This window comes from Electrona antarctica (assembly GCF_951216825.1).
Source record: "Electrona antarctica genome assembly, chromosome: 5".
Classification (NCBI taxonomy): domain Eukaryota; kingdom Metazoa; phylum Chordata; class Actinopteri; order Myctophiformes; family Myctophidae; genus Electrona; species Electrona antarctica.
The window spans coordinates 7,520,532-7,544,729 of NC_136810.1; the positions used below are offsets into that span (position 1 = coordinate 7,520,532).

General features: G+C 41.4%; 1 protein-coding gene across 1 annotated transcript in view; it reads left to right on the plus strand.

The window, feature by feature from the left end:
- cetp (cholesteryl ester transfer protein, plasma) overlaps positions 1-13,585 on the plus strand; it is a gene marked incomplete at its 5' end in the record, with an annotated part of 17,197 nt that extends 3,612 nt beyond the window's left edge. The window contains 10 exons of the mRNA XM_079501284.1: positions 522-613; positions 1,081-1,180; positions 2,192-2,274; positions 3,025-3,090; positions 3,224-3,379; positions 3,634-3,701; positions 5,164-5,203; positions 5,370-5,448; positions 6,544-6,629; positions 12,913-13,585. Of these exons, the coding sequence (XP_079357410.1) occupies positions 522-613; positions 1,081-1,180; positions 2,192-2,274; positions 3,025-3,090; positions 3,224-3,379; positions 3,634-3,701; positions 5,164-5,203; positions 5,370-5,448; positions 6,544-6,629; positions 12,913-12,990 (848 nt within the window). The 3' untranslated portion in view covers positions 12,991-13,585. The remainder of the gene's footprint in view (positions 1-521; positions 614-1,080; positions 1,181-2,191; positions 2,275-3,024; positions 3,091-3,223; positions 3,380-3,633; positions 3,702-5,163; positions 5,204-5,369; positions 5,449-6,543; positions 6,630-12,912) is intronic.
- Between the last annotated feature and the right edge of the window lie 10,613 nt (positions 13,586-24,198).

The window sequence follows — 24,198 nt, forward strand, 5'->3', positions numbered from 1 at the left end:
GTTGAATAGTTGACTAGTTGCTTAAAGGTATATTCAGTGATTTGACTTAATCTAAATATCACTTATTTTTTCTTTTTTTCTGGATAATCCTCCCTACTATAGAGTGTGCTGACCATATAAGGAGTTCCTCCCTGTCCCCAGTGAGCCCCTGGGGTAAAAAAACCCTAGTTTCAGTTTTGGTGGCGGGTGGCAAAGCCTTCATCCAATCAGGATGAGAGGGGCCTTCCTCCAATCATGATCGAGTGGGGGCGGGTGGGTGCACATGCTGTTGGCCTGTTGCACTTCCCCCCACTGTAGAGCGTGCATGTGCACATTTTGTTACCGGGGCGGACTGGGTGGTTTTCCAAATCACTCAAATCACTGAATGCTCCTTTAAAGCCCTAGCGTGCATGCGTGAAAAGTATGTGATGATGTGTGTGATGATAGTACATGTACACTGATGTGTGTGTGTGTGCGTGTGTGTGTGTGTGTGTGTGTGTGTGTGTGTGTGTGTGTGTGTGTGTGTGCATGTGTGTTTACAGAACAGTTCCTGACTGACGGTAACATCAGTGTGGATATTGGAGTAACAAGTGCTCCTGTCATTACTGCTAATTATATAGAGTCATTACACAAGGTACTGTTCATGTGTTCTGTGTGTGCGTGCGTGCGTGCGTGCGTGCGTGCGTGCGTGTGTGCGGATTAAAGCAAAGTAAAATGTCACTGAAAATGTTTCCATGACCAAGTCCTAAATGTGCGATTTGTGAGACAGCATGAAGCCGCCCAACACACTAGCACTGATTCCTAAACACACAATATGTCAAATGATTTAATGTTTTAGTAATGTTGTCCCTGCTGAACATGCACGCAGCAAAAAAAAGTGTTTTAGACCCACCCATCCTATCAGCTGACATGTTAAGTGTTGACGTGTTAAGTGGTCAGATAGGTGGGTCGCAACTCACACGTTTCTTTTTTAATTATTATTTATTTATTTAATCTAGAAATAGTTGAAAACCACTTACTAAGCCACTTTCTGGGAGAAAGTGAGCTGACTTGACCTCTCTTTGTGATCGTTCTTTCTGCCCTACAACCCCAATCCTTCAGGGTTTGACCAAGTACAACAATCTTTCTGCCGTCATCAATGAGTCAGTGTTTCATCCTAGTCAGCTGACAGAACACAAGATGCTGTACTTCTGGTTGTCTGGTTAGTAATCACTAGTCAGAACATTTGATTGTTTAAATTGTACTCTCTGTTTGTACGCTAACAAGAGTTCAAGTCAAGGCTCAGATAAGAGTCGCTGTTCAAGCGCTGCTTTTTGATTCTATAATGCTTTCTCTTGATTTTAACAGTCACACTTTTGGTGTTTTAAACATTATGTTATACTTTAGCTATTGAAAAATAGCAGATCTACAAGCTCATAGCGCGCCACTCGGTGGCGCGCTATGAGCTTGTAGGTCTGCTATTTTTGAAAAATCGTGAAAATATTTATTTCAGAAAACTGGAGGATTTAGACGATTATTTTTAAATTTCGAGGTCCTTGGTTTACTGACTGTCTGTCTCTCACTTTTACTCGTAATTAAGGCTTGGTTTGCTGTCTGTCGGCCACTTTTACTTATAGTAACAATATGTAAATAAAACTTGGTTTATACCACAGAATGAAGTAGCGGAAATCAAGATTAAGGAATGTTACCGACATTTCAACCAAACTGGTCTTCCTCAAGCAAAAATGCCTACTTTTACTTATATAGCTTACTACAAGTAAGACGCGCGAACGCGGGAAGCGAACGCTGCTCGTAAATTGCAATAACAACAATTAGAATAAATTACGTACTATTTTAAGGTTTTTTTTAAGTTCTCTTTTTTTTGGTTTTTTGAAGATTTAAGTTAAGTTTTTTTTAAAGTTTTTTCTTTTTAAGTTTTTTTAAGTTACGTTTTTTTAAGTTAAGTTTTTTCTTTTGAAGTTTTTTTTTTAAGTTAAGTTTGTTTTAAGTTAAGTTTTTTTAAGTTAAGTTTTTTTTAAGTTAAGGTGTGTGTGTGTGTGTGACAGACAGACAGACAGACAGACAGACAGACATGATCTGCTGGGTCTCATAGTAAATGCTCACTGCGTTCGCAACCATCTAAAATCATGAGGTGATTTGTGCAGAGATGCATACAAATAGAATGTGAGTATCTGCTCAGTAACCTAAACTCGAACCTGTGTTTTTACCTCAGATCAGGTTTTGAACCCCATGATTACTGCTGCACACCAAGATGGTCGCTTCCATCTCACCGTCTCAGGAGCAGCACTTTACCACGTAACTACATAGCATTCCCTATTCTGAAATGTTCCACGAAAATAGCAAATACAGTACAGTATAATCTCACAACACATTGCAACACGACACGTTGTGAGCTTGTAGATTGGCTATTTCGGGGGAAAGAGACCTGGTGTCGAGGAAAATACTAGTGGACCTAGTATAGAGCTCTGGGGCACCCCGAACAAATAATGCTTTAAGTCGTTCAACCAATATACTTTAATAATTATTTTGTCCCCTTTTAGTTGTTTTCAGTGTCTTGCTCAGGGACACTTTGACACATAGACTGAGCTTGTAGATCTGCTATTTTTGTCTAATGTTTGCCTATTATTATGACATGTCCAGAATGTGGACGTTAGATTTCATGTGGTTATGAAATGCTGCCACAGCATTTAGGACAGGAATGTCAAGTTTTATATTTTCCATATTTGTCTTGATGTTGCTTCATTTATTATTTGACACAAGCAGATTGTTTAATATAAAATAGTTTGAACATGGGTCAAGTCTCTTTCAACCATGGTGTTCAGTTTTAACCTTCTGGCAACTAAATGTTGTCACAAATCAGATTAGCCACTGCTTTGTGTCAGATACCATACCGTATTATATTATTTGTAATCATAAAGTACAGCAAAGTAATGCTTTGCTGTACTTTACAAATGCTTTGCAAAGTAATGCTTTGCTTGTCTTTCTATGCCTTTTAGGGTTTGTTTCGATGTGAAGTTCACTTTATGTTGATTTATATCATTTCAGGAACTTTTCGAGACTTTTCCAGACAAATCACATCACAGGAATTACATTCCTGAATTCATGAGTCAGGTAAAATGGAAAGTCGATTCCAGCACGCACGCACGCACACACAGTATGGGTTGGGGTTATATTAACTGAATGTGTACTGTATATGCGTGTGTGTGTGTGTGTGTGTGTGTGTGTGTGTGTGTGTGTGTGTCAGTGTCTGATGGATCCAGGCTCTTCAAAGCTAAGGGTGTGGAGTTCATCAGTTCCCCATCTAAAGTCTTCTGCTCTGGGTACGAGTGTCTGGGCACAGGCCTCTGGAGAGCTCTTCTGTGGAAATGACAGCACCACACCAACACTCTTCTTTCAAACGGTCAGACAGCAGTGTTCATGCTGAATTAGAACTCCTTTTTTAACCTCTGGGCTTATTGCCACCCTCAATCTGCATAATTTATTTGGAATATGAAATAATCGCTGTCCGACTTTTCAGCGAACAACACTGTCGTACTACTTATATAGCATATTAAGTTTACATTCTCTTAGTAGAGATTTAAATGGCCATAATGTATGTGATGTGTTTTATTTATGTGTGTAACTGATGTATCTTTGCATTTCCTGCTCGTCTAGGAGCTGGAGGTTGCGGTGACAGTTTCCTATGTCGACAAGAAGGTCTTTCTTCATGGTAACACCACAGAGTAAGACACTCTTCTCATTCTATGTGCCTTTTAGGTTCACAGACATAAATTGAAGAATAGAGATCATAGAGTCATATTGAGCATTCCAAAAGAAATCAAGACAAGATCAAATCAGCTAAGAAATGTAGTACTGCAAATAAAACCTTCTCATGCTGCACAGATATACAGTAGTATATATACTAATAGTTTTGCCTAATGCTTAATAGTTAATTAAGCATTATCATTACTAGACCTGTACGTGCCTGTCGCAGGCGGCCACCGGCCTACTTGGGAACGATACAACTTGGGAACCTAATGATATACGTTGTCATAGCACCCATTTTAACTGTCAGCCCACATGGAGATCTGTGTATGTGTGTGAAGACTGCAAACTGAAAAGTGTACTTGGCAATCAATTCGGCCCACTGGCAGAGCCTGATTGGTTGAGAGTCAATTGGCTGAGGCAGAGGCTGGAAATTGCACAGGTGAAAGGAGTTGGCCTCATTAGGCCCACTGGCAGAGCCTGGCCCAGGTGAAAGGAGTTGGCCTCATTAGGCCCACTGGCAGAGCCTGGCCCAGGTGAAAGGAGTTGGCCTCATTAGGCCCACTGGCAGAGCCTGACCGGAGCCTTTTGTGGTGGTTCTGGAGAACCGTGGGTCCGACCGACTCGATACCTGGCACTGTGGGGGTGTGCAACGCGTGTGTCGAATGTGAAGTCGGTGGGTCAAACGGTTCTCGAGTTACGTGCATTACAACCGTACACACACACACACACACACACACAGACAGACAGAGACGTGGCACATTTATAGTAGGATGAGTGGTGTCGATCTAATACGTGTATCACTTAAGCCCTCTTTTATACATTATGTGATGGTGTTGTTGCGCGTAAATAGTGAAAATAGCATTTTTACCATCTCATGTGTATCAAGGGACATAACCAGAAAATAACCAAGAAACACACTCAGCCATCATCATCATCAGTCATCAAGGACACGTCTCACCCATGCCTTTCAGTCTGATGACCACTTGAGGGCGCTGTAGGAGTATTAACACCCACACTTCCAGACTATTGACTGAACTCTGATACATAATTTTGAGGGTGTGCAATAATATCTTTTGAATATGCAATAATATGAGCAATAATATTCTGGCTTAGGGCAATACTATACTGATGAACTCATGAATACAGCTAGTGCAATATCATATTCATCTTTTCTTCAAGGGGTTCAGTGTAGTGTGCAATGCCAATAAAGGCATCCTATTATTCTATCCATGATTGATTTGTCATTTCCAAAAGTAGTTACCAATGCATTATCTTCCTTTTTTTTTATATTCTGTAAAATTGCATCACTATCACAGGTTAAACTATGGTGTATTATTTGATAAAAATCTCTACAGCAATTATATCCATCTTGACAGATCATTTGCATGTGCTGTACCTGGTGCATTAGTTTATTATTCTTTCCTCTTTCCTTCCTAGAATATGGATTGATACAAACCTGTCATCAGACAGCCAACAGGTGAGATGGTGTATTCCTCTTTTTCTTAATTGATGTGAACCGTTTCATTGAAATTTCACAGTCACACTCGACCAAAGTTAACCATACAGCCTAAATCACCTATTCTCTCATTCTCACTCATCCTTTATCAAACATCCTCACCTTTTTCCACTCTTGTTCCCTGTAGTTGGGTGAGACTCAGCAGCAGTACAATGAGTACATAAGAGATGCTGTGAAGACGATAGGCATTCCTAAAGTCCTATCTGGTAAGACACTGACACATAAAAACAACACATGTTGTTTGTAAGGTACAGTACAAGGGAGTACAAGGGAGTTTGAATAGCTATACTTACCCCAGAAAATCAGATGTTGTGGTCTTGTATCACTTTTTGAGTGGTGCAACCACTCCAAGGAACAGCTATGTCCTAACCTATGTGACTATGTCCCGATGTTTAGAGTACCAGTAGGGGCAAAAGTGGCGCTGTTGTGCCAGAAACAGAGAGAGAGAGATAGTGTTGCACTGTTGCCTGCTAGTTACATTTTTAATTTTATCCCTCGATTTTGCAACCCAGTTTTTTCACCCAGTGCCAATTATCTAATGTAATCCTGGGCGCTACACTTCCTCTGCCAACCTGGGGGGGCAGCGGACTGACCTCATGCCTCCTTCTATGCATGAGGAGTCCAAGCCGCTTCTTTTCACCTGACAGGGGGGAATTTCCCTGGCCGGACGTAGCGCGTGAAAGGAACGCGTTATTCCGACCAGTTCCTTTCCCCTCCATCAGGCGCCCCGGCTGATGCCTGCTAATGAGAGAGAGAGAGAGAGAGAGAGAGAGAGAGAGAGAGAGAGAGAGAGAGAGAGAGAGAGAGAGAGAGAGAGGGGGGGGAGAGGGGAGTTGCACCACTCAGTTCACACGGGTGTGATTTTACACTTGTTGTTTGCACTTTGGTGAGATGCGAAAATACCTTTCGCTGTACTGTACTTGTACTGTACATTGACAATAAATTGAATCTCATCTCATCTCATATTGTGTTTTACGTAGCCTATCTCTCTCATGCCCCTGTTGGTGTATGCTACTGGTATGTATAGTTGCTGTCAGGTAGAAATGTTCTATGTCCAACTCGTTTTTTTTTAAATTTTATTATTATTCTAAAAACATTTTTTTTAAATGTGAAAATAGCCGACCTATACTAGTTCAGCACACGATACATACTCCACATTGTGAGCTTGCAGATCAGCTATTTTCACTACTTTTGTACAACACTCTTGTATGATGTAGCCTATGGCATTAATTTATGAAAAACATAAAAAGAAATATGGAGATGAGCTTTCTCACCGACAGCAACGTTCTGGTCTTTTCTAGTGCTGGGTCCAGAGCTGACCAGACTGTTGGACCAACAGGGAACCAACCTATTTGATATCTATAACCCAGAAGTACTTCATGGGGATGTAAGTATAGATAGACCTTCATACTCTCTATATCTATAACCCAGAAGTACTTCATCGGGATGTAAGTATAGATAGACCTTCATACTCTCTATATCTATAACCCAGAAGTACTTCATCGGGATGTAAGTATAGATAGACCTTCATACTCTCTATATCTATAACCCAGAAGTACTTCATGGGGATGTAAGTATAGATAGACCTTCATACTCTCTATATCTATAACCCAGAAGTACTTCATGGGGATGTAAGTATAGATAGACCTTCATACTCTCTATATCTATAACCCAGAAGTACTTCATCGGGATGTAAGTATAGATAGACCTTCATACTCTCTATATCTATAACCCAGAAGTACTTCATCAGGATGTAAGTATAGATAGACCTTCATACTCTGATATCTATAACCCAGAAGTACTTCATGGGGATGTAAGTATAGATAGACCTTCATACTCTCTATATCTATAACCCAGAAGTACTTCATGGGGATGTAAGTATAGATAGACCTTCATACTCTCTGATATCTATAACCCAGAAGTACTTCATGGGGATGTAAGTATAGATAGACCTTCATACTCTCTATATCTATAACCCAGAAGTACTTCATCAGGATGTAAGTATAGATAGACCTTCATACTCTCTATATCTATAACCCAGAAGTACTTCATCAGGATGTAAGTATAGATAGACCTTCATACTCTCTATATCTATAACCCAGAAGTACTTCATCAGGATGTAAGTATAGATAGACCTTCATACTCTCTATATCTATAACCCAGAAGTACTTCATCAGGATGTAAGTATAGATAGACCTTCATACTCTCTATATCTATAACCCAGAAGTACTTCATGGGGATGTAAGTATAGATAGACCTTCATACTCTCTATATCTATAACCCAGAAGTACTTCATCAGGATGTAAGTATAGATAGACCTTCATACTCTCTATATCTATAACCCAGAAGTACTTCATCAGGATGTAAGTATAGATAGACCTTCATACTCTCTATATCTATAACCCAGAAGTACTTCATCAGGATGTAAGTATAGATAGACCTTCATACTCTCTATATCTATAACCCAGAAGTACTTCATCAGGATGTAAGTATAGATAGACCTTCATACTCTCTATATCTATAACCCAGAAGTACTTCATCAGGATGTAAGTATAGATAGACCTTCATACTCTCTATATCTATAACCCAGAAGTACTTAATGGGGATGTAAGTATAGATAGACCTTCATACTCTCTATATCTATAACCCAGAAGTACTTCATCGGGATGTAAGTATAGATAGACCTTCATACTCTCTATATCTATAACCCAGAAGTACTTCATCAGGATGTAAGTATAGATAGACCTTCATACTCTCTATATCTATAACCCAGAAGTACTTCATCAGGATGTAAGTATAGATAGACCTTCATACTCTCTATATCTATAACCCAGAAGTACTTCATGGGGATGTAAGTATAGATAGACCTTCATACTCTCTATATCTATAACCCAGAAGTACTTCATGGGGATGTAAGTATAGATAGACCTTCATACTCTCTATATCTATAACCCAGAAGTACTTCATGGGGATGTAAGTATAGATAGACCTTCATACTCTCTATATCTATAACCCAGAAGTACTTCATGGGGATGTAAGTATAGATAGACCTTCATACTCTCTATATCTATAACCCAGAAGTACTTCATGGGGACGTAAGTATAGATAGACCTTCATACTCTCTATATCTATAACCCAGAAGTACTTCATCAGGATGTAAGTATAGATAGACCTTCATACTCTCTATATCTATAACCCAGAAGTACTTCATGGGGATGTAAGTATAGATAGACCTTCATACTCTCTATATCTATAACCCAGAAGTACTTCATGGGGATGTAAGTATAGATAGACCTTCATACTCTCTATATCTATAACCCAGAAGTACTTCATGGGGACGTAAGTATAGATAGACCTTCATACTCTCTATATCTATAACCCAGAAGTACTTCATGGGGATGTAAGTATAGATAGACCTTCATACTCTCTATATCTATAACCCAGAAGTACTTCATGGGGATGTAAGTATAGATAGACCTTCATACTCTCTATATCTATAACCCAGAAGTACTTCATCAGGATGTAAGTATAGATAGACCTTCATACTCTCTATATCTATAACCCAGAAGTACTTAATCGGGATGTAAGTATAGATAGACCTTCATACTCTCTATATCTATAACCCAGAAGTACTTCATCAGGATGTAAGTATAGATAGACCTTCATACTCTCTATATCTATAACCCAGAAGTACTTCATCAGGATGTAAGTATAGATAGACCTTCATACTCTCTATATCTATAACCCAGAAGTACTTCATCAGGATGTAAGTATAGATAGACCTTCATACTCTCTATATCTATAACCCAGAAGTACTTCATGGGGATGTAAGTATAGATAGACCTTCATACTCTCTATATCTATAACCCAGAAGTACTTCATCGGGATGTAAGTATAGATAGACCTTCATACTCTCTATATCTATAACCCAGAAGTACTTCATGGGGATGTAAGTATAGATAGACCTTCATACTCTCTATATCTATAACCCAGAAGTACTTCATCAGGATGTAAGTATAGATAGACCTTCATACTCTCTATATCTATAACCCAGAAGTACTTCATCAGGATGTAAGTATAGATAGACCTTCATACTCTCTATATCTATAACCCAGAAGTACTTCATCAGGATGTAAGTATAGATAGACCTTCATACTCTCTATATCTATAACCCAGAAGTACTTCATGGGGATGTAAGTATAGATAGACCTTCATACTCTCTATATCTATAACCCAGAAGTACTTCATGGGGATGTAAGTATAGATAGACCTTCATACTCTCTATATCTATAACCCAGAAGTACTTCATGGGGATGTAAGTATAGATAGACCTTCATACTCTCTATATCTATAACCCAGAAGTACTTCATCAGGATGTAAGTATAGATAGACCTTCATACTCTCTATATCTATAACCCAGAAGTACTTCATCAGGATGTAAGTATAGATAGACCTTCATACTCTCTATATCTATAACCCAGAAGTACTTCATCAGGATGTAAGTATAGATAGACCTTCATACTCTCTATATCTATAACCCAGAAGTACTTAATGGGGATGTAAGTATAGATAGACCTTCATACTCTCTATATCTATAACCCAGAAGTACTTCATCGGGATGTAAGTATAGATAGACCTTCATACTCTCTATATCTATAACCCAGAAGTACTTCATCAGGATGTAAGTATAGATAGACCTTCATACTCTCTATATCTATAACCCAGAAGTACTTCATCAGGATGTAAGTATAGATAGACCTTCATACTCTCTATATCTATAACCCAGAAGTACTTCATGGGGATGTAAGTATAGATAGACCTTCATACTCTCTATATCTATAACCCAGAAGTACTTCATGGGGATGTAAGTATAGATAGACCTTCATACTCTCTATATCTATAACCCAGAAGTACTTCATGGGGATGTAAGTATAGATAGACCTTCATACTCTCTATATCTATAACCCAGAAGTACTTCATGGGGATGTAAGTATAGATAGACCTTCATACTCTCTATATCTATAACCCAGAAGTACTTCATGGGGACGTAAGTATAGATAGACCTTCATACTCTCTATATCTATAACCCAGAAGTACTTCATCAGGATGTAAGTATAGATAGACCTTCATACTCTCTATATCTATAACCCAGAAGTACTTCATGGGGATGTAAGTATAGATAGACCTTCATACTCTCTATATCTATAACCCAGAAGTACTTCATGGGGATGTAAGTATAGATAGACCTTCATACTCTCTATATCTATAACCCAGAAGTACTTCATGGGGACGTAAGTATAGATAGACCTTCATACTCTCTATATCTATAACCCAGAAGTACTTCATGGGGATGTAAGTATAGATAGACCTTCATACTCTCTATATCTATAACCCAGAAGTACTTCATGGGGATGTAAGTATAGATAGACCTTCATACTCTCTATATCTATAACCCAGAAGTACTTCATCAGGATGTAAGTATAGATAGACCTTCATACTCTCTATATCTATAACCCAGAAGTACTTCATCAGGATGTAAGTATAGATAGACCTTCATACTCTCTATATCTATAACCCAGAAGTACTTCATCAGGATGTAAGTATAGATAGACCTTCATACTCTCTATATCTATAACCCAGAAGTACTTCATGGGGATGTAAGTATAGATAGACCTTCATACTCTCTATATCTATAACCCAGAAGTACTTCATCAGGATGTAAGTATAGATAGACCTTCATACTCTCTATATCTATAACCCAGAAGTACTTCATCAGGATGTAAGTATAGATAGACCTTCATACTCTCTATATCTATAACCCAGAAGTACTTCATGGGGATGTAAGTATAGATAGACCTTCATACTCTCTATATCTATAACCCAGAAGTACTTCATGGGGATGTAAGTATAGATAGACCTTCATACTCTCTATATCTATAACCCAGAAGTACTTCATGGGGATGTAAGTATAGATAGACCTTCATACTCTCTATATCTATAACCCAGAAGTACTTCATCAGGATGTAAGTATAGATAGACCTTCATACTCTCTATATCTATAACCCAGAAGTACTTCATCAGGATGTAAGTATAGATAGACCTTCATACTCTCTATATCTATAACCCAGAAGTACTTCATGGGGATGTAAGTATAGATAGACCTTCATACTCTCTATATCTATAACCCAGAAGTACTTCATGGGGATGTAAGTATAGATAGACCTTCATACTCTCTATATCTATAACCCAGAAGTACTTCATCAGGATGTAAGTATAGATAGACCTTCATACTCTCTATATCTATAACCCAGAAGTACTTCATGGGGATGTAAGTATAGATAGACCTTCATACTCTCTATATCTATAACCCAGAAGTACTTCATGGGGATGTAAGTATAGATAGACCTTCATACTCTCTATATCTATAACCCAGAAGTACTTCATGGGGATGTAAGTATAGATAGACCTTCATACTCTCTATATCTATAACCCAGAAGTACTTCATCAGGATGTAAGTATAGATAGACCTTCATACTCTCTATATCTATAACCCAGAAGTACTTCATGGGGATGTAAGTATAGATAGACCTTCATACTCTCTATATCTATAACCCAGAAGTACTTCATGGGGATGTAAGTATAGATAGACCTTCATACTCTCTATATCTATAACCCAGAAGTACTTCATCAGGATGTAAGTATAGATAGACCTTCATACTCTCTCACGCAAGCGTTCCTCTTCTACCCCGCATTTGAAAATGGTTTCCTGCACTGACATTGTTACCATTGAGCTGCATGCCTGCTTGCTACAATGCTACCCAAATACAATCACCCCAATTGTACAAGTCATATTAATATGACTTGTACAATTGGGGTGATTGTACAATATTATTGTATTACTCTACCAGTCTACCATACAGATTGTAGAAAATTTAAATGTATTCATATTCATTAAAATGTATTCAAAATACATAGTGCTGTTTTAAAGTCATTTCTATTTATTTGTTGTATGTATGCTAATAGTGAATCTCTCTCTCTCAACATCTCTCTCTCTGTCTCTGTGCCTCTCTCTCTGTCTCTCTCACTCTCTCTCTCTCTCTCTGTCTCTCTCATACACTCACTCACTCTCGCTACACCTCTCCCTCTCTCTCTCTCTCTGTCTCTCTCATACACTCACTCACTCTCTCTACACCTCTCTCTCTCTCTCTCTCTCTCTCTGTCTCTCTCTCTCTCTCTCTACACCTCTCTCTCTCTCTCTCTCTCTCTACACCTCTCTCTCTCTCTCTCTCTCTCTCTACACCTCTCTCTCTCTCTCTCTCTCTCTACACCTCTCTCTCTCTCTCTCTCTCTCTCTCTCTCTCTCTCTCTCTCTCTCTCTCTCTCTCTCTCTACACCTCTCTCTCTCTCTACACCTCTCTCTCTCTCCCTCTCTCTCTCTCTCCCTCTCTCTCTCTCTCTCTCTCTCTCTCTACACCTCTCTCTCTCTCTCTCTCTCTCTCTCTACACCTCTCTCTCTCTCTCTCTCTCTCTCTACACCTCTCTCTCTCTCTCTCTCTCTGTCTCTCTCACTCTCTCTCTCTCTCTGTCTCTCTCATACACTCACTCACTCACTCTCTCTACACCTCTCCCTCTCCCTCTCCCCCTCTCTCTCTCTCTCTCTCTCTCTGTAGGGGTTTGTGGTGATTCAGATGGACTTTGGTTTTCCTCATCATCTCCTGATTGAATTCTTAAAGCAGGCACTTCAGTGACCCGAGAATTGGTTTCTGTAGCTGATGAAGCCTCACAATACACTTGAACCACTTCAACCCTATCATTTTTACAAGTTTGATGTTAAAGGTTTGGTCATTGCGTACATGTAGGACCCCCCCCCCCTTTCCTACACACACTCTGACAAGCACTGTCTTGGAATTGTATATTGTAGGTGTTTCGAGGTGTTGTAGCTTGTAGTGTATTTTCACAACATTTTCCTCTCATGAGGTATTAAAATATCTTAACCACTTAAGCCCCATACTGTAACCGGAGTCCCTCATGGCTCTATGCTAGTGTATTTTCTGTTTTCTGTTATAGTGGGCAGAGCTTTCTCTGAAAATAGCATATCGACAAGCTCACCGCGCGTTGCAACGGATGCTGCCGTTTAAGTTGCTATACTACTATTACTGTCTTCTGAGGACCCCGCCAAAATAATGTGGGGTCCCGACCCACAGGTTGAGAACCACTGGCATGGATGGTAAAAAAATATATATGAGTGATTTATTGTGTAAATAGTTTAGATATATTTATGTGGTTGGTTTATGGTGCATTTATTTGTGATTTGATCACATCTGAGATGCGAGTTCCTGTAAAATGTTTGTAGATACTGTGTAAACAATATGAGCTTGAGGTTCTAGTTGGTCCTTTTTTCTTCTTCAAAAAGAACATGACATGAATATTATGTAGGCCAGGGGGCCACATGCGGCCCCCACAATCACTTAATGTGGCCCTCAGGTTAATATCTGAATATTGATATATTATTATTATTATTGATTTCAGCCGTTACAATTCCAAACATGCAAACATGTAACCTGACTCCGCCACAAAACGGCCTGGCCAATCAGCAGCAGCTATCCCGCCTCTAGCTGCTGCTGATTGGCCAGGCCGTTTTGTGGCCGGGCATCGAGTCTGCCTGAGAGTTCCCAGATGGGAGCAGGAGGGGGGAACCCAGTGTACTCTCTGCTGCCCCATCTGGCGGAGTCAGGTTAGCAAACATGACCCGCTTTAATTACTTCAGTCTATTATTAGTAATGACTAGTATTAAAATGTTATTGTATTTAGTTCATAAACTTGACATAACTATAAATAAATGCATTTGAAATTAAATAAAAAAGGTTACTGTGAGAGGGAGGATGACTGAGTTAAGCAGTCACACCTGGCCTGAGTCAAACTAGAACTGGACTCAGAGCTGGGTGTAGCTGCGCACCTGTTGTGCATGGACTTGATCAAGGCACAACAGGATAAATCAGTCGGCTCCACAAACACTCAGGGAAGAGCCTCTGTCCGGACGGTGGAGAGCTATCTGCTCTCCTGTGTATTAATATTATTGTGTATAATTCCCTGCACATGGAGGAATAAACGTCTCTCACAGTTACTTTTCAGGATTCCAATTCAAATATAGCAAAAATGGCCGATCTACAAGCTCAAAACGCGTCACAGTGCGATGTGTTTTGAGCTTATAGATCAGCAATTTTTGCTACAACAGTAATGTGGCCCTCTGCAGCGAGTGTGTTTTTGCTACAACAGTAATGTGGCCCTCTGCAGCGAGTGTGTTTTTGCTACAACAGTAATGTGGCCCTCTGCAGCGAGTGTGGAAATATAGTGGCCCTCGCCATGGTCAAAGTGGCCCTCATCATGGCTTTGCTTAGTGAACGAAGATCTAGAAAATACAGTTTCAGTGCAAATGGTGCACACACACATTCTAGGTTTAATCCTTTACATAGTTGAATTGTATAGGCTATTATACAGATTAGAAGAGACAGTCATTTAACGATTAACTTAAGATTCATACAAATTGGAGTAAACATTTTGTATCTTTAATTTAAAGGCAGAGGGAGTGTCCTCTCACGCGCACACACACACACACACACACACACACACACACACACACACACACACACACACACACACACACACACACACACACACACACACACACACACACACACAGTAAGAGAGATATTATATTTTAATTAAACTACTACTCTATGACATCATACCGTAACAAAGGATGCTACTGCCGGCAGAATGGTAATATGGAGTATGAATCTCCATATTACCTTTTTTTTTCTTGCTTTTTATTTGATTTTTTTCTATAAATTCAGCCGTGCTACAGTCAGTGTCACACAAACGTAACACAAATATCTCACAAATATCTCAATATCTCTTTGAAATGGCTGAAAAGCAACAGTTAGGCTATATGGACATTCCAGCTGACAGCAACGAGAGGACTAGACGTCTAGACCTAGAGCTATGAGAGGATATACTTTGTACTGCAGCATGTTCCATATAATGCACTAGTCTGGTAGCTCTGCCAGACCTTAGCCCTAGAATGGCTGAAATGAAATGAAATGAAATCTATATTTACCCAGGGTATCTGGGCTAAGCTCAAGAACTTGTTTCCAGCCAGGCCCTGCTCATAGAACACATTTCATCGTAGTGGTTCAATGCCTTGTTCAAGGGCACTTCAGCGGTGGTAATTTTAACGTGTCGGACGGCTGATTCGAACTAGGAACCTTCCGGTATCAAGACCGCGCCACTATCCGTTCGGCCACCGCTGCCACCAGGCTCTTGTTGTTTCATACAGTTGATACAGTATTTCACACATACTGCACACACTGTGCACTGTATGTAACAACAGAGCCATTCTAGGGCTATGCTAGCCCTGTATGTAACAACAGAGCCATTCTAGGGCTATGCTAGCCCTGTATGTAACAACAGAGCCATTCTAGGGCTGTGCTAGCCCTGTATGTAACAACAGAGCCATTCTAGGGCTGTGCTAGCCCTGTATGTAACAACAGAGCCATTCTAGGGCTATGCTAGCCCTGTATGTAACAACAGAGCCATTCTAGGGCTATGCTAGCCCTGTATGTAACAACAGAGCCATTCTAGGGCTATGCTAGCCCTGTATGTAACAACAGAGCCATTCTAGGGCTATGCTAGCCCTGTATGTAACAACAGAGCCATTCTAGGGCTGTGCTAGCCCTGTATGTAACAACAGAGCCATTCTAGGGCTATGCTAGCCGCAATTTGCAACTCTAGATTTGTTTACAACTAGAATTTCGCGGGCCTTCGGCCCGCTCATCCCAGAGTTGCGTTGCCCCGCGTTGCGATACAGAAGTCCCCAGATACAGAAGTCCACAGTGACACGCGTTGTATGTAGCTGTTTTGTGCTGCAGCGCTTGCGCGCGCGCGCGTGTAGTGTTGTTGTTCTTATCCATATATGCGCCTCGGTTCGTCCTGATTGTACGACGTCAGGTGTCGACACGGTCGTGTTTGCATTATTGTAACTGTGTATGTAATCGCGGTGCTCTCCGTCCAAGTTAGAATCAGTGTAGAACCTGTGTTGTTGTTGTTCTTCTTCTACGTTTGGTTTCCGGCAGGCTGTACACTGTGTGTGTGTGCACGCGTGTGTGTGTGTGTGTGTGTGTACTGTGTAACTTCCGGTAGTGTTTCCGGAAGTGTGAAAGGTATCACGAAAAACACGTGGGTCACGTCAGTGGCGGCTGGTGACTTTTGTCCTAGAGAGGGCGCTATGAAAATATCAAGAAAACATGCACTATAGGTATCATCACATTCAATGGAAGGCTTTTAAAAATCCAAAATAAACATGGCATTGCCAAACATGGCTAATTTCACTGCATTTTCCATGTAGATTGAGGCTACAGTTTTTTTTTTGTCATTGTCTTGTTGTTCCATTATGAAAATGAATTATTATCTTTACCTGGCTCCATGTGGCTCATCATTCATGTTTTTCTAGCGTCTGTGTTGACTGTGTGTTAAACTATATGTCAAACTGTGTTGTGATGTTTATGCTGCCCCCAAGTGGTTTGTGGTGTGAATAACATTGATCGCACACATTTTTCGACCCAGTGGCTTTCTATCGTTTGTGTTGAAGTCTGAATCATAGCCACGTTGACAACGTTTGTAATAAACCAACCCGTTTGTAAATCCGTCAAGATTTGAGCGAGTTATGACTGTTTATGTTTGAGCTGCCATTGAACATACTGTACTGTAGCCCCGAAGTAAGATGGCTGCCGGGTGAACGACGTCAGAAACTCCGCCTTGAGCCATCTAGTGTTTGTATATATCTATGCTCCAGATGAACGCGCAGCAACATGTGACACTCAGTAACCAATCAGAAACGTCACACAACGTAAACAACATGTGACATTTCATGGCAGCAGAATACAACGTGGCAGCATAATACAACTTGTAATCACTGCCTTTGGTTAGTGGTTCCTTATATTATATAATATTGACGTTTCTGGATTGCTAATTTTAAATAAATTACAGGCTGCAGATGTCATTTCTCGGTCATTCTTATTCACGTTTTATTCAGGGGTTGTGCATGGTGGTGCGGCGCACCAGCGCCCCCTATGGACCGGCCGCCACTGGGTCACGTGGTGGGGTTGTGAGCCATTGGGAAGGGGTGATGTAGTGTTGCCAGGTCCACGTATTGTAAGCGAGTGGTAGTGTGTGTAAGTATAGGCTGTAGGCTGTAGGAAGTCAGGGTGTGCGGTGTTGTTTACATAGTGGCATCAATGTTGGCGGTGCAGCCAATGAAAAGAGGGGAATCACGGGATGCAGTGTTGCCAGGTCCGCGAATTGTAAGCGAGTTGTAAGTAGCGTGTTGAATGGCATTTTTTCTGGGCTTGTTTTAATAGACCTGGCAACATGTGAGTGTGTGCGTGCGGGGGTGTGGGTGCTTGGGGAGATATTGTTTGTTGTGAAGAGATGCAATGCCGGCGTGGGTGTGGAAGGGAGGCAACGTTGGTGTCAGTGCAATGAGTGATGTTCCGCGGTTGGTGTTGAGGGGCGGCGTTCGGCGCGATATGAGGAGATAGCGGCCGAACGACGCGGAGGGTAAGTGTGTGACGTGACTGCCGTGTGAGTGTAGTGTGTTGCAGTGTGTCAGTGACGTGTCAGTGATGTATGCAGTGTGTGACTTTGGGTCCCTTTTCCTGGGTTGGGTACAACTTCTCACTTGTATATATAGATGGGATGAATCTAGAGTTGCAATATACCCTCCATTGACTCCCCACTCATCCAATTTGGTTTGTGATCTGCTTGTCTTAAACAACGTTAAACTCACCAACATTGCAGCTGTAGTCCAAGCTTGAATTATCCTCTTTCAATCTGCCGAGCTTGTTTTTCATAAAACTCCCCCGTAGACATGTTGTGAGCTACTTTCTGTCAAGAAATTCTGTGCAGGTGATTCGACCCGTTAACAAAAACGAGTGCTTCCAAACTGCAACACGTAGAAAAAGAATCACCTACAGAGGATGTCTTGACAGAAAGTAGCTCATAACATGTCTACGGGGGATTTGTATGAAAAACAAGCTCGGCAGATTGAAGGAGGATAATTCAAGCTTGGACTACAGCTGCAATGTTGGTGAGTTTAACGTTGTTTAAGACAAGCAGATCACAAACCAAATTGGATGAGTGGGGAGTCAATGGAAGGTATTGCAACTCTAGATTCATCCCATTGTAAAACAATCAGTTGCAAATTGCGGCTAGGGCTATGCCAGACCTGAGACCAGAGCTATAGTCTGGGAGGGAAACTGGAGCCTAAAAATATATTTAAAAAAGAATCTGATGGGAAAAGTTCTGCCAAAAGCTCATATTTATTAAGAGAGAATAAATGCTGCAGTTAACACACCTGTAGACAGAGAACATGTGCATGAGCATGAAACAGCTAGAAGACATTTAGGCCTAGCCTACTTCATGTCTATTGAATAAATATCAATCTATTTGAAAGTTATAATTTGCTTTCAAGTTCATGAATCATGTGAACGTATCAGTGACTGTCAGTGCACATTCTGCTAACCTCTTGAGTCTTCTCACATGACGACAAGCCCACGCCGGCACGCCTCCTTCCATTAACGAGCGCTTCCAAACTCCAATCCTCCGACCATGCTGCTCAATGTTGCTGTTTTGTTTTGCCACTTAAATGAGGGGACGTGTGTCCCGACTCCCGGTTGAAAGCCTCACTCATCTGCGAAGAGAAAAATGTGCATGGTCTGCAAATTGCATACTCTCTTGGCAGTTTCTGTTGTGATCAACTCTATACCAAACAATCGGCTGATTCGGCTCTTCAAGAGTTTGCTGCAGTGACCAGGCGGGTAACCTCGCCTCACCAGGCTTTCCACCATGCGGGTGAGTCACTGTCAAGCAATTAAGCTCGAACGAAAATAAAAGCCTGGGTACCGAGGCTACTTGAAAGATATTTGAAAGGCTGGGACCATGGATAGGATTGTTATAGCCACTTAGCCGTGTGTGTGTGTGTGTGTGTGTGTGTGTGTGTGTGTGTGTGTGTGTGTGTGTGTGTGTGTGTGTGTGTGTGTGTGTGCGGCGGTGGCTCAGGGTTAGAGTGCCGGATGGTAACCGTAAGGTTGCCAGTTCGAACCCGGGCTCCCCCAGAGTTACTGTCAAAGTGTCCTTGAGCAAGACACTGAACCCCTAATTGCTCCCGATGCGCTAGTTGGTGCCGCATGGTTTCCGCTGCCATCGGTGTATGACTGTGTGTGTGAATGGGTGAATGTAATGCACAATCTATGTAAAGCGCCTTGTATAAAGGCGCTATATAAATGCACCATTTACCATTTTACCATTTGTGTGTGTGTGTGTGTGTGTGTGTGTGTGTGTGTGTGTGTGCATGAGCTACAATTTAAATGATATTCAAGGGACTATTAAGAAATGTTGAGCCAAATAATCTGTATATTTAATTTGGTGTTAATTTAACGCTGCCCAGGCTCCATATATGGAGCTGCCCTTTTCTGACATCACTACACTCCATATTTGGGCATGCCTGACACAGAACTCCATATAAAGGGACACAGAGAGACAGATACAGAAATCTCCATATATGGGCATAAAAGGGACACAGACAGATGGGTGAAACGGGTACTCTGACACATGTACGCTATTGCATAGCAAGCCGGGCACCGGTCTAGTACGCCAAATTCAGGACACGGCTGCACAAATCGGTGTTGTTAGGCAACTGTGTGTTGTATTGTGTGTGAGATCAGTCCAGGTCTGTTTTCCTATATGTAAGGTGGTGTTGTACAAACTCGCACTGTCCTCAAAGCTACAATACAGGAGAGATGGTTGCCTACTGGAGACGAGCCGGCCTGAGCTACATCCGATTCTCTAACATCTGTGCCAGTGCAGTGCGCGCAGCCATGAAGCCCCACGTCAAAGCCGAGGCGATGAAGGCCGCAGAGGCCACCGTGAAAGTGTCCAAACCCAAGGCTGCCGTACGGTCTGTCTGACTGAGACCATGAGGTACAACATACGTTGTTTCTTGGAGTTATGAGGGACCCCACTAGCCACCACTCCAACGTGGTCACATTGTTGTTTTTGTATGACAATGAAAGTGCAATTCTGGGGAATTTCAAGTGTGGTTGCAATTTCCCTCGAGCAGCTCGCTAAGTACGGTATGATCATCATAATGTAAATTCTCCATCCAGTGTCAATGGGAATTTAATGTTTGTGTAAGACGAAAATCTACACTAATGGACTAATGGATATAGGAATCAAGAACTCAATAATCACACTTGTGTGAAGTGAGGGGCGCTCTTATCGTCATACATCATCACATTCCGGCCAATCACTTTTGGCGTCCTCACTTTTCTGTCTATCTTCACTTTTTATGTCCTCGGCCAATCAAATCATCGCTATGGGGAATGGGGTACACACAGTCAGACACACAAAGCTAGGCATATAGGAGGGGCTATAGCGTCCTTCAAAAAAAGTATCTGGAATAGAGTCGGGCAATTAGTCGGGCAAGTCTGGTTGCCTACTGTAACCACACTAATACATCTTTAACTTTTTGTAAAATACATTAAATCCAAATACACGAAATTAAAATGTATGAAAATTGGAAAATGAAATAAATAGGCAGTGACAGCCAGGGAACATATTTTTTGCTTTACAGTAGTCTTGCTGACACGCTACTTGCAAAAGACTTGCTGCACCCATCCATCCTCTGTGGAAGAGCACAAGAGGCACAGAAACAGCTTGTCCTGTGCTTTATGGAGGTGAAATGTATGCTGGATGTTATAAGATGAGTGTTGTGTTCAGCCATGTCCAGAGGGTGGTGCTGTGCACCCTGCTCTACAGTCCTCTGTCAATCAACTGGAGGCCAAGCACGTCTCTCAGTGGGGCGCTCATTCAGAAGAAAGCTACTTTAGACTGGAGGCCAAGCACGTCTCTCAGTGGGGTGCTCATTCAGAAGAAAGCTACTTTAGACTGGAGGCCAAGCACGTCTCTCAGTGGGGCGCTCATTCAGAAGAAAGCTACTTTAGACTGGAGGCCAAGCACGTCTCACAGTGGGGCGCTCATTCAGAAGAAAGCTACTTTAGACTGGAGGCCAAGCACGTCTCTCAGTGGGGCGCTCATTCAGAAGAAAGCTACTTTAGACTGGAGGCCAAGCACGTCTCTCAGTGGGGCGCTCATTCAGAAGAAAGCTACTTTAGACTGGAGGCCAAGCACGTCTCTCAGTGGGGCGCTCATTCAGAAGAAAGCTACTTTAGACTGGAGGCCAAGCACGTCTCTCAGTGGGGCGCTCATTCAGAAGAAAGCTACTTTAGACTGGAGGCCAAGCACGTCTCTCAGTGGGGCGCTCATTCAGAAGAAAGCTACTTTAGACTGGAGGCCAAGCACGTCTCACAGTGGGGCGCTCATTCAGAAGAAAGCTACTTTAGACTGGAGGCCAAGCACGTCTCTCAGTGGGGTGCTCATTCAGAAGAAAGCTACTTTAGACTGGAGGCCAAGCACGTCTCTCAGTGGGGCGCTCATTCAGAAGAAAGCTACTTTAGACTGGAGGCCAAGCACGTCTCTCAGTGGGGCGCTCATTCAGAAGAAAGCTACTTTAGACTGGAGGCCAAGCACGTCTCTCAGTGGGGCGCTCATTCAGAAGAAAGCTACTTTAGACTGGAGGCCAAGCACGTCTCTCAGTGGGGCGCTCATTCAGAAGAAAGCTACTTTAGCCGCTTTTGCTGTGGCTATGAAAGGGAGAGGATCGGTGGCCAATCAGCTTTCTTTGACCCCCTCAACTTGATGGTCCAAATTGAATCCAAGTAGACCCAGTTGATCGTTCTGGAGCAAATCCTGATCATGACTTGCCTGATTATTGCTGTAATTCCACCCTCCAGCAGACCACTCACTCTTAACCACTTAAACACCAACCATACCGTTATTGAGTCCTACTGCCAGTGCCAAGAGACATTTACCGCTCTGCTAAACAAGACCAATGACCGTTGACAATTTTGTATTTTATTGTTTAATAATTCATATCCATAATTAAAATGCAAAATACATCCTATAACAGTGCAAGGCTATTCTTCTTCTTTTCAAATTTTTACTTTTTATTCAGGTTTTATAACAGAAGCCCAGGCAAGGCAAGTATGAATGTCCTCAAGTCACAGGGTCTTAGAAAGAAATCACACGAGTACAGCCTTCAGTGGTCAAGTGTGTAGTCAGTTACATATAAGCATTAGGTTAGACCGCTCTTAACCCATTTTGACCTGAGGTCAGATTCTAAAAATGTCTTCTACATCCTGACAGTTTTCTGAAAAAGCTATGTTTCTATGTCAGTCGTTCTTCGATTTTTCAAAATGGGTATAAAGGTTAACCCAAAATGGGTTAACCTTTATATGTAAATAACGATTATATGTAAATAACGATGCAATATGACATGTTTTCACACTACTTATTGTGTGAAAGCACAATGACGCCAGCACTTACGTAATATAAGGAAGTGTCTTTCAGGTAGCTTTATTTAGAATGGCACTTTTGATGGAATCTCCCGTGAGCAAGGCCAAGATGAGCAATGATGACAGACCAGTCTGCATGTTCACTATTTATTCAGCACCAAGTACAAGTTACAACATCCTAGGTTTAATCTAGCATGCGGCCATGCGCAAGAGCAGGCGGAGGAAGCAGGAAAAACATATGTACTTCCTGGGCGCTTACATACCATCCCTATCAAGCAGACAGACACTCACAAAGTCTCTCATCCTGCCTCCATCATCAAAATTCATGTTGCAGACCTTATGTCCATTTGAATCACAGTTGAATGCAACGTTGAATCATGTTGCATTCATCAACGTCAAATCATGTTGCACTTCAAGCGAGACAGTGATGATCTATGATATGATGATTAGAGTATTTGAGTATTTACTCAAATACATGATACACAATGTATACTATGAATCTTAGCATAGCACCGAATAGTCTAGAAATCCCTTAACACACGCTTGGCTTGGTACTAGAATGGCACTCTTTCTAGTTTGACTACTTATTGTGTAACTGTAACATTACTGTTATTGTTGCTGGTTCCTGCTCTCAGTGTTGACCATTTTATGCCCTGAATTAGTCCATTGTGGATCTGCTGTGTGGAGAAGTATAGCTAACAGTTTATTGGGCCACATATCGGAGCACATGACTGCATTTCTTAACAGGACTGGGGGACTTCGTTGTGATTGTATGGATTTTTAAGAGAATGGATTTAGTATTTTCTTTTTTTTATAATTTTTTTTTGTGGCTTTCGCCTTTATTTTATTATTTGTTTTATAGAGGGACAGACAGTAGGCTGACAGGAAATGGGGAGAGAGATGGGGGGGATGACATGCAGTAAAGGCCGTCGGGATCGGGAGTCGAACCCGCGGCACACTGCCAGACTGGATTACCAGCCAAGGTGCCTGGACCGCTGAGTATTTTCTTATCATAATTTTCCTTCTTACACGTTTTCTTCTTTGTCTTTTTTTACATCTTTCCTTACACGTGAGTATAGCAGATGTACAATGATGACATCACAAATGCTGTTGTTGCGAACGCAGTGAGCACTAACTATAGAAGATGGCATAAACTGTCTGTCTGTCTGTCTGTCTGTGTGTGTGTCTGTCTTAAAGAAAACTTACAAAAAAAACAAAACAAAAAACACGCACGCACACATACATACACACACACACACACTAAAAAAAGAACTTTAAAAAAAACGTAACTTAAAAAAAACCTTAAAGTACGTAATTTATTCTAATTGTTATTGCAATTTACGAGCTGCGTTCGCGCGTCTTACTTGTAAAACACAACTAGTTCATGGTCAACTATTAACAAACTTGACCGTGAACTCAAAAAGTCATGTGGTAGTAAGTAATCCTTCTTCCTTTTCTTCTCTGCCAGAAACTCAAGTATGGTAACGT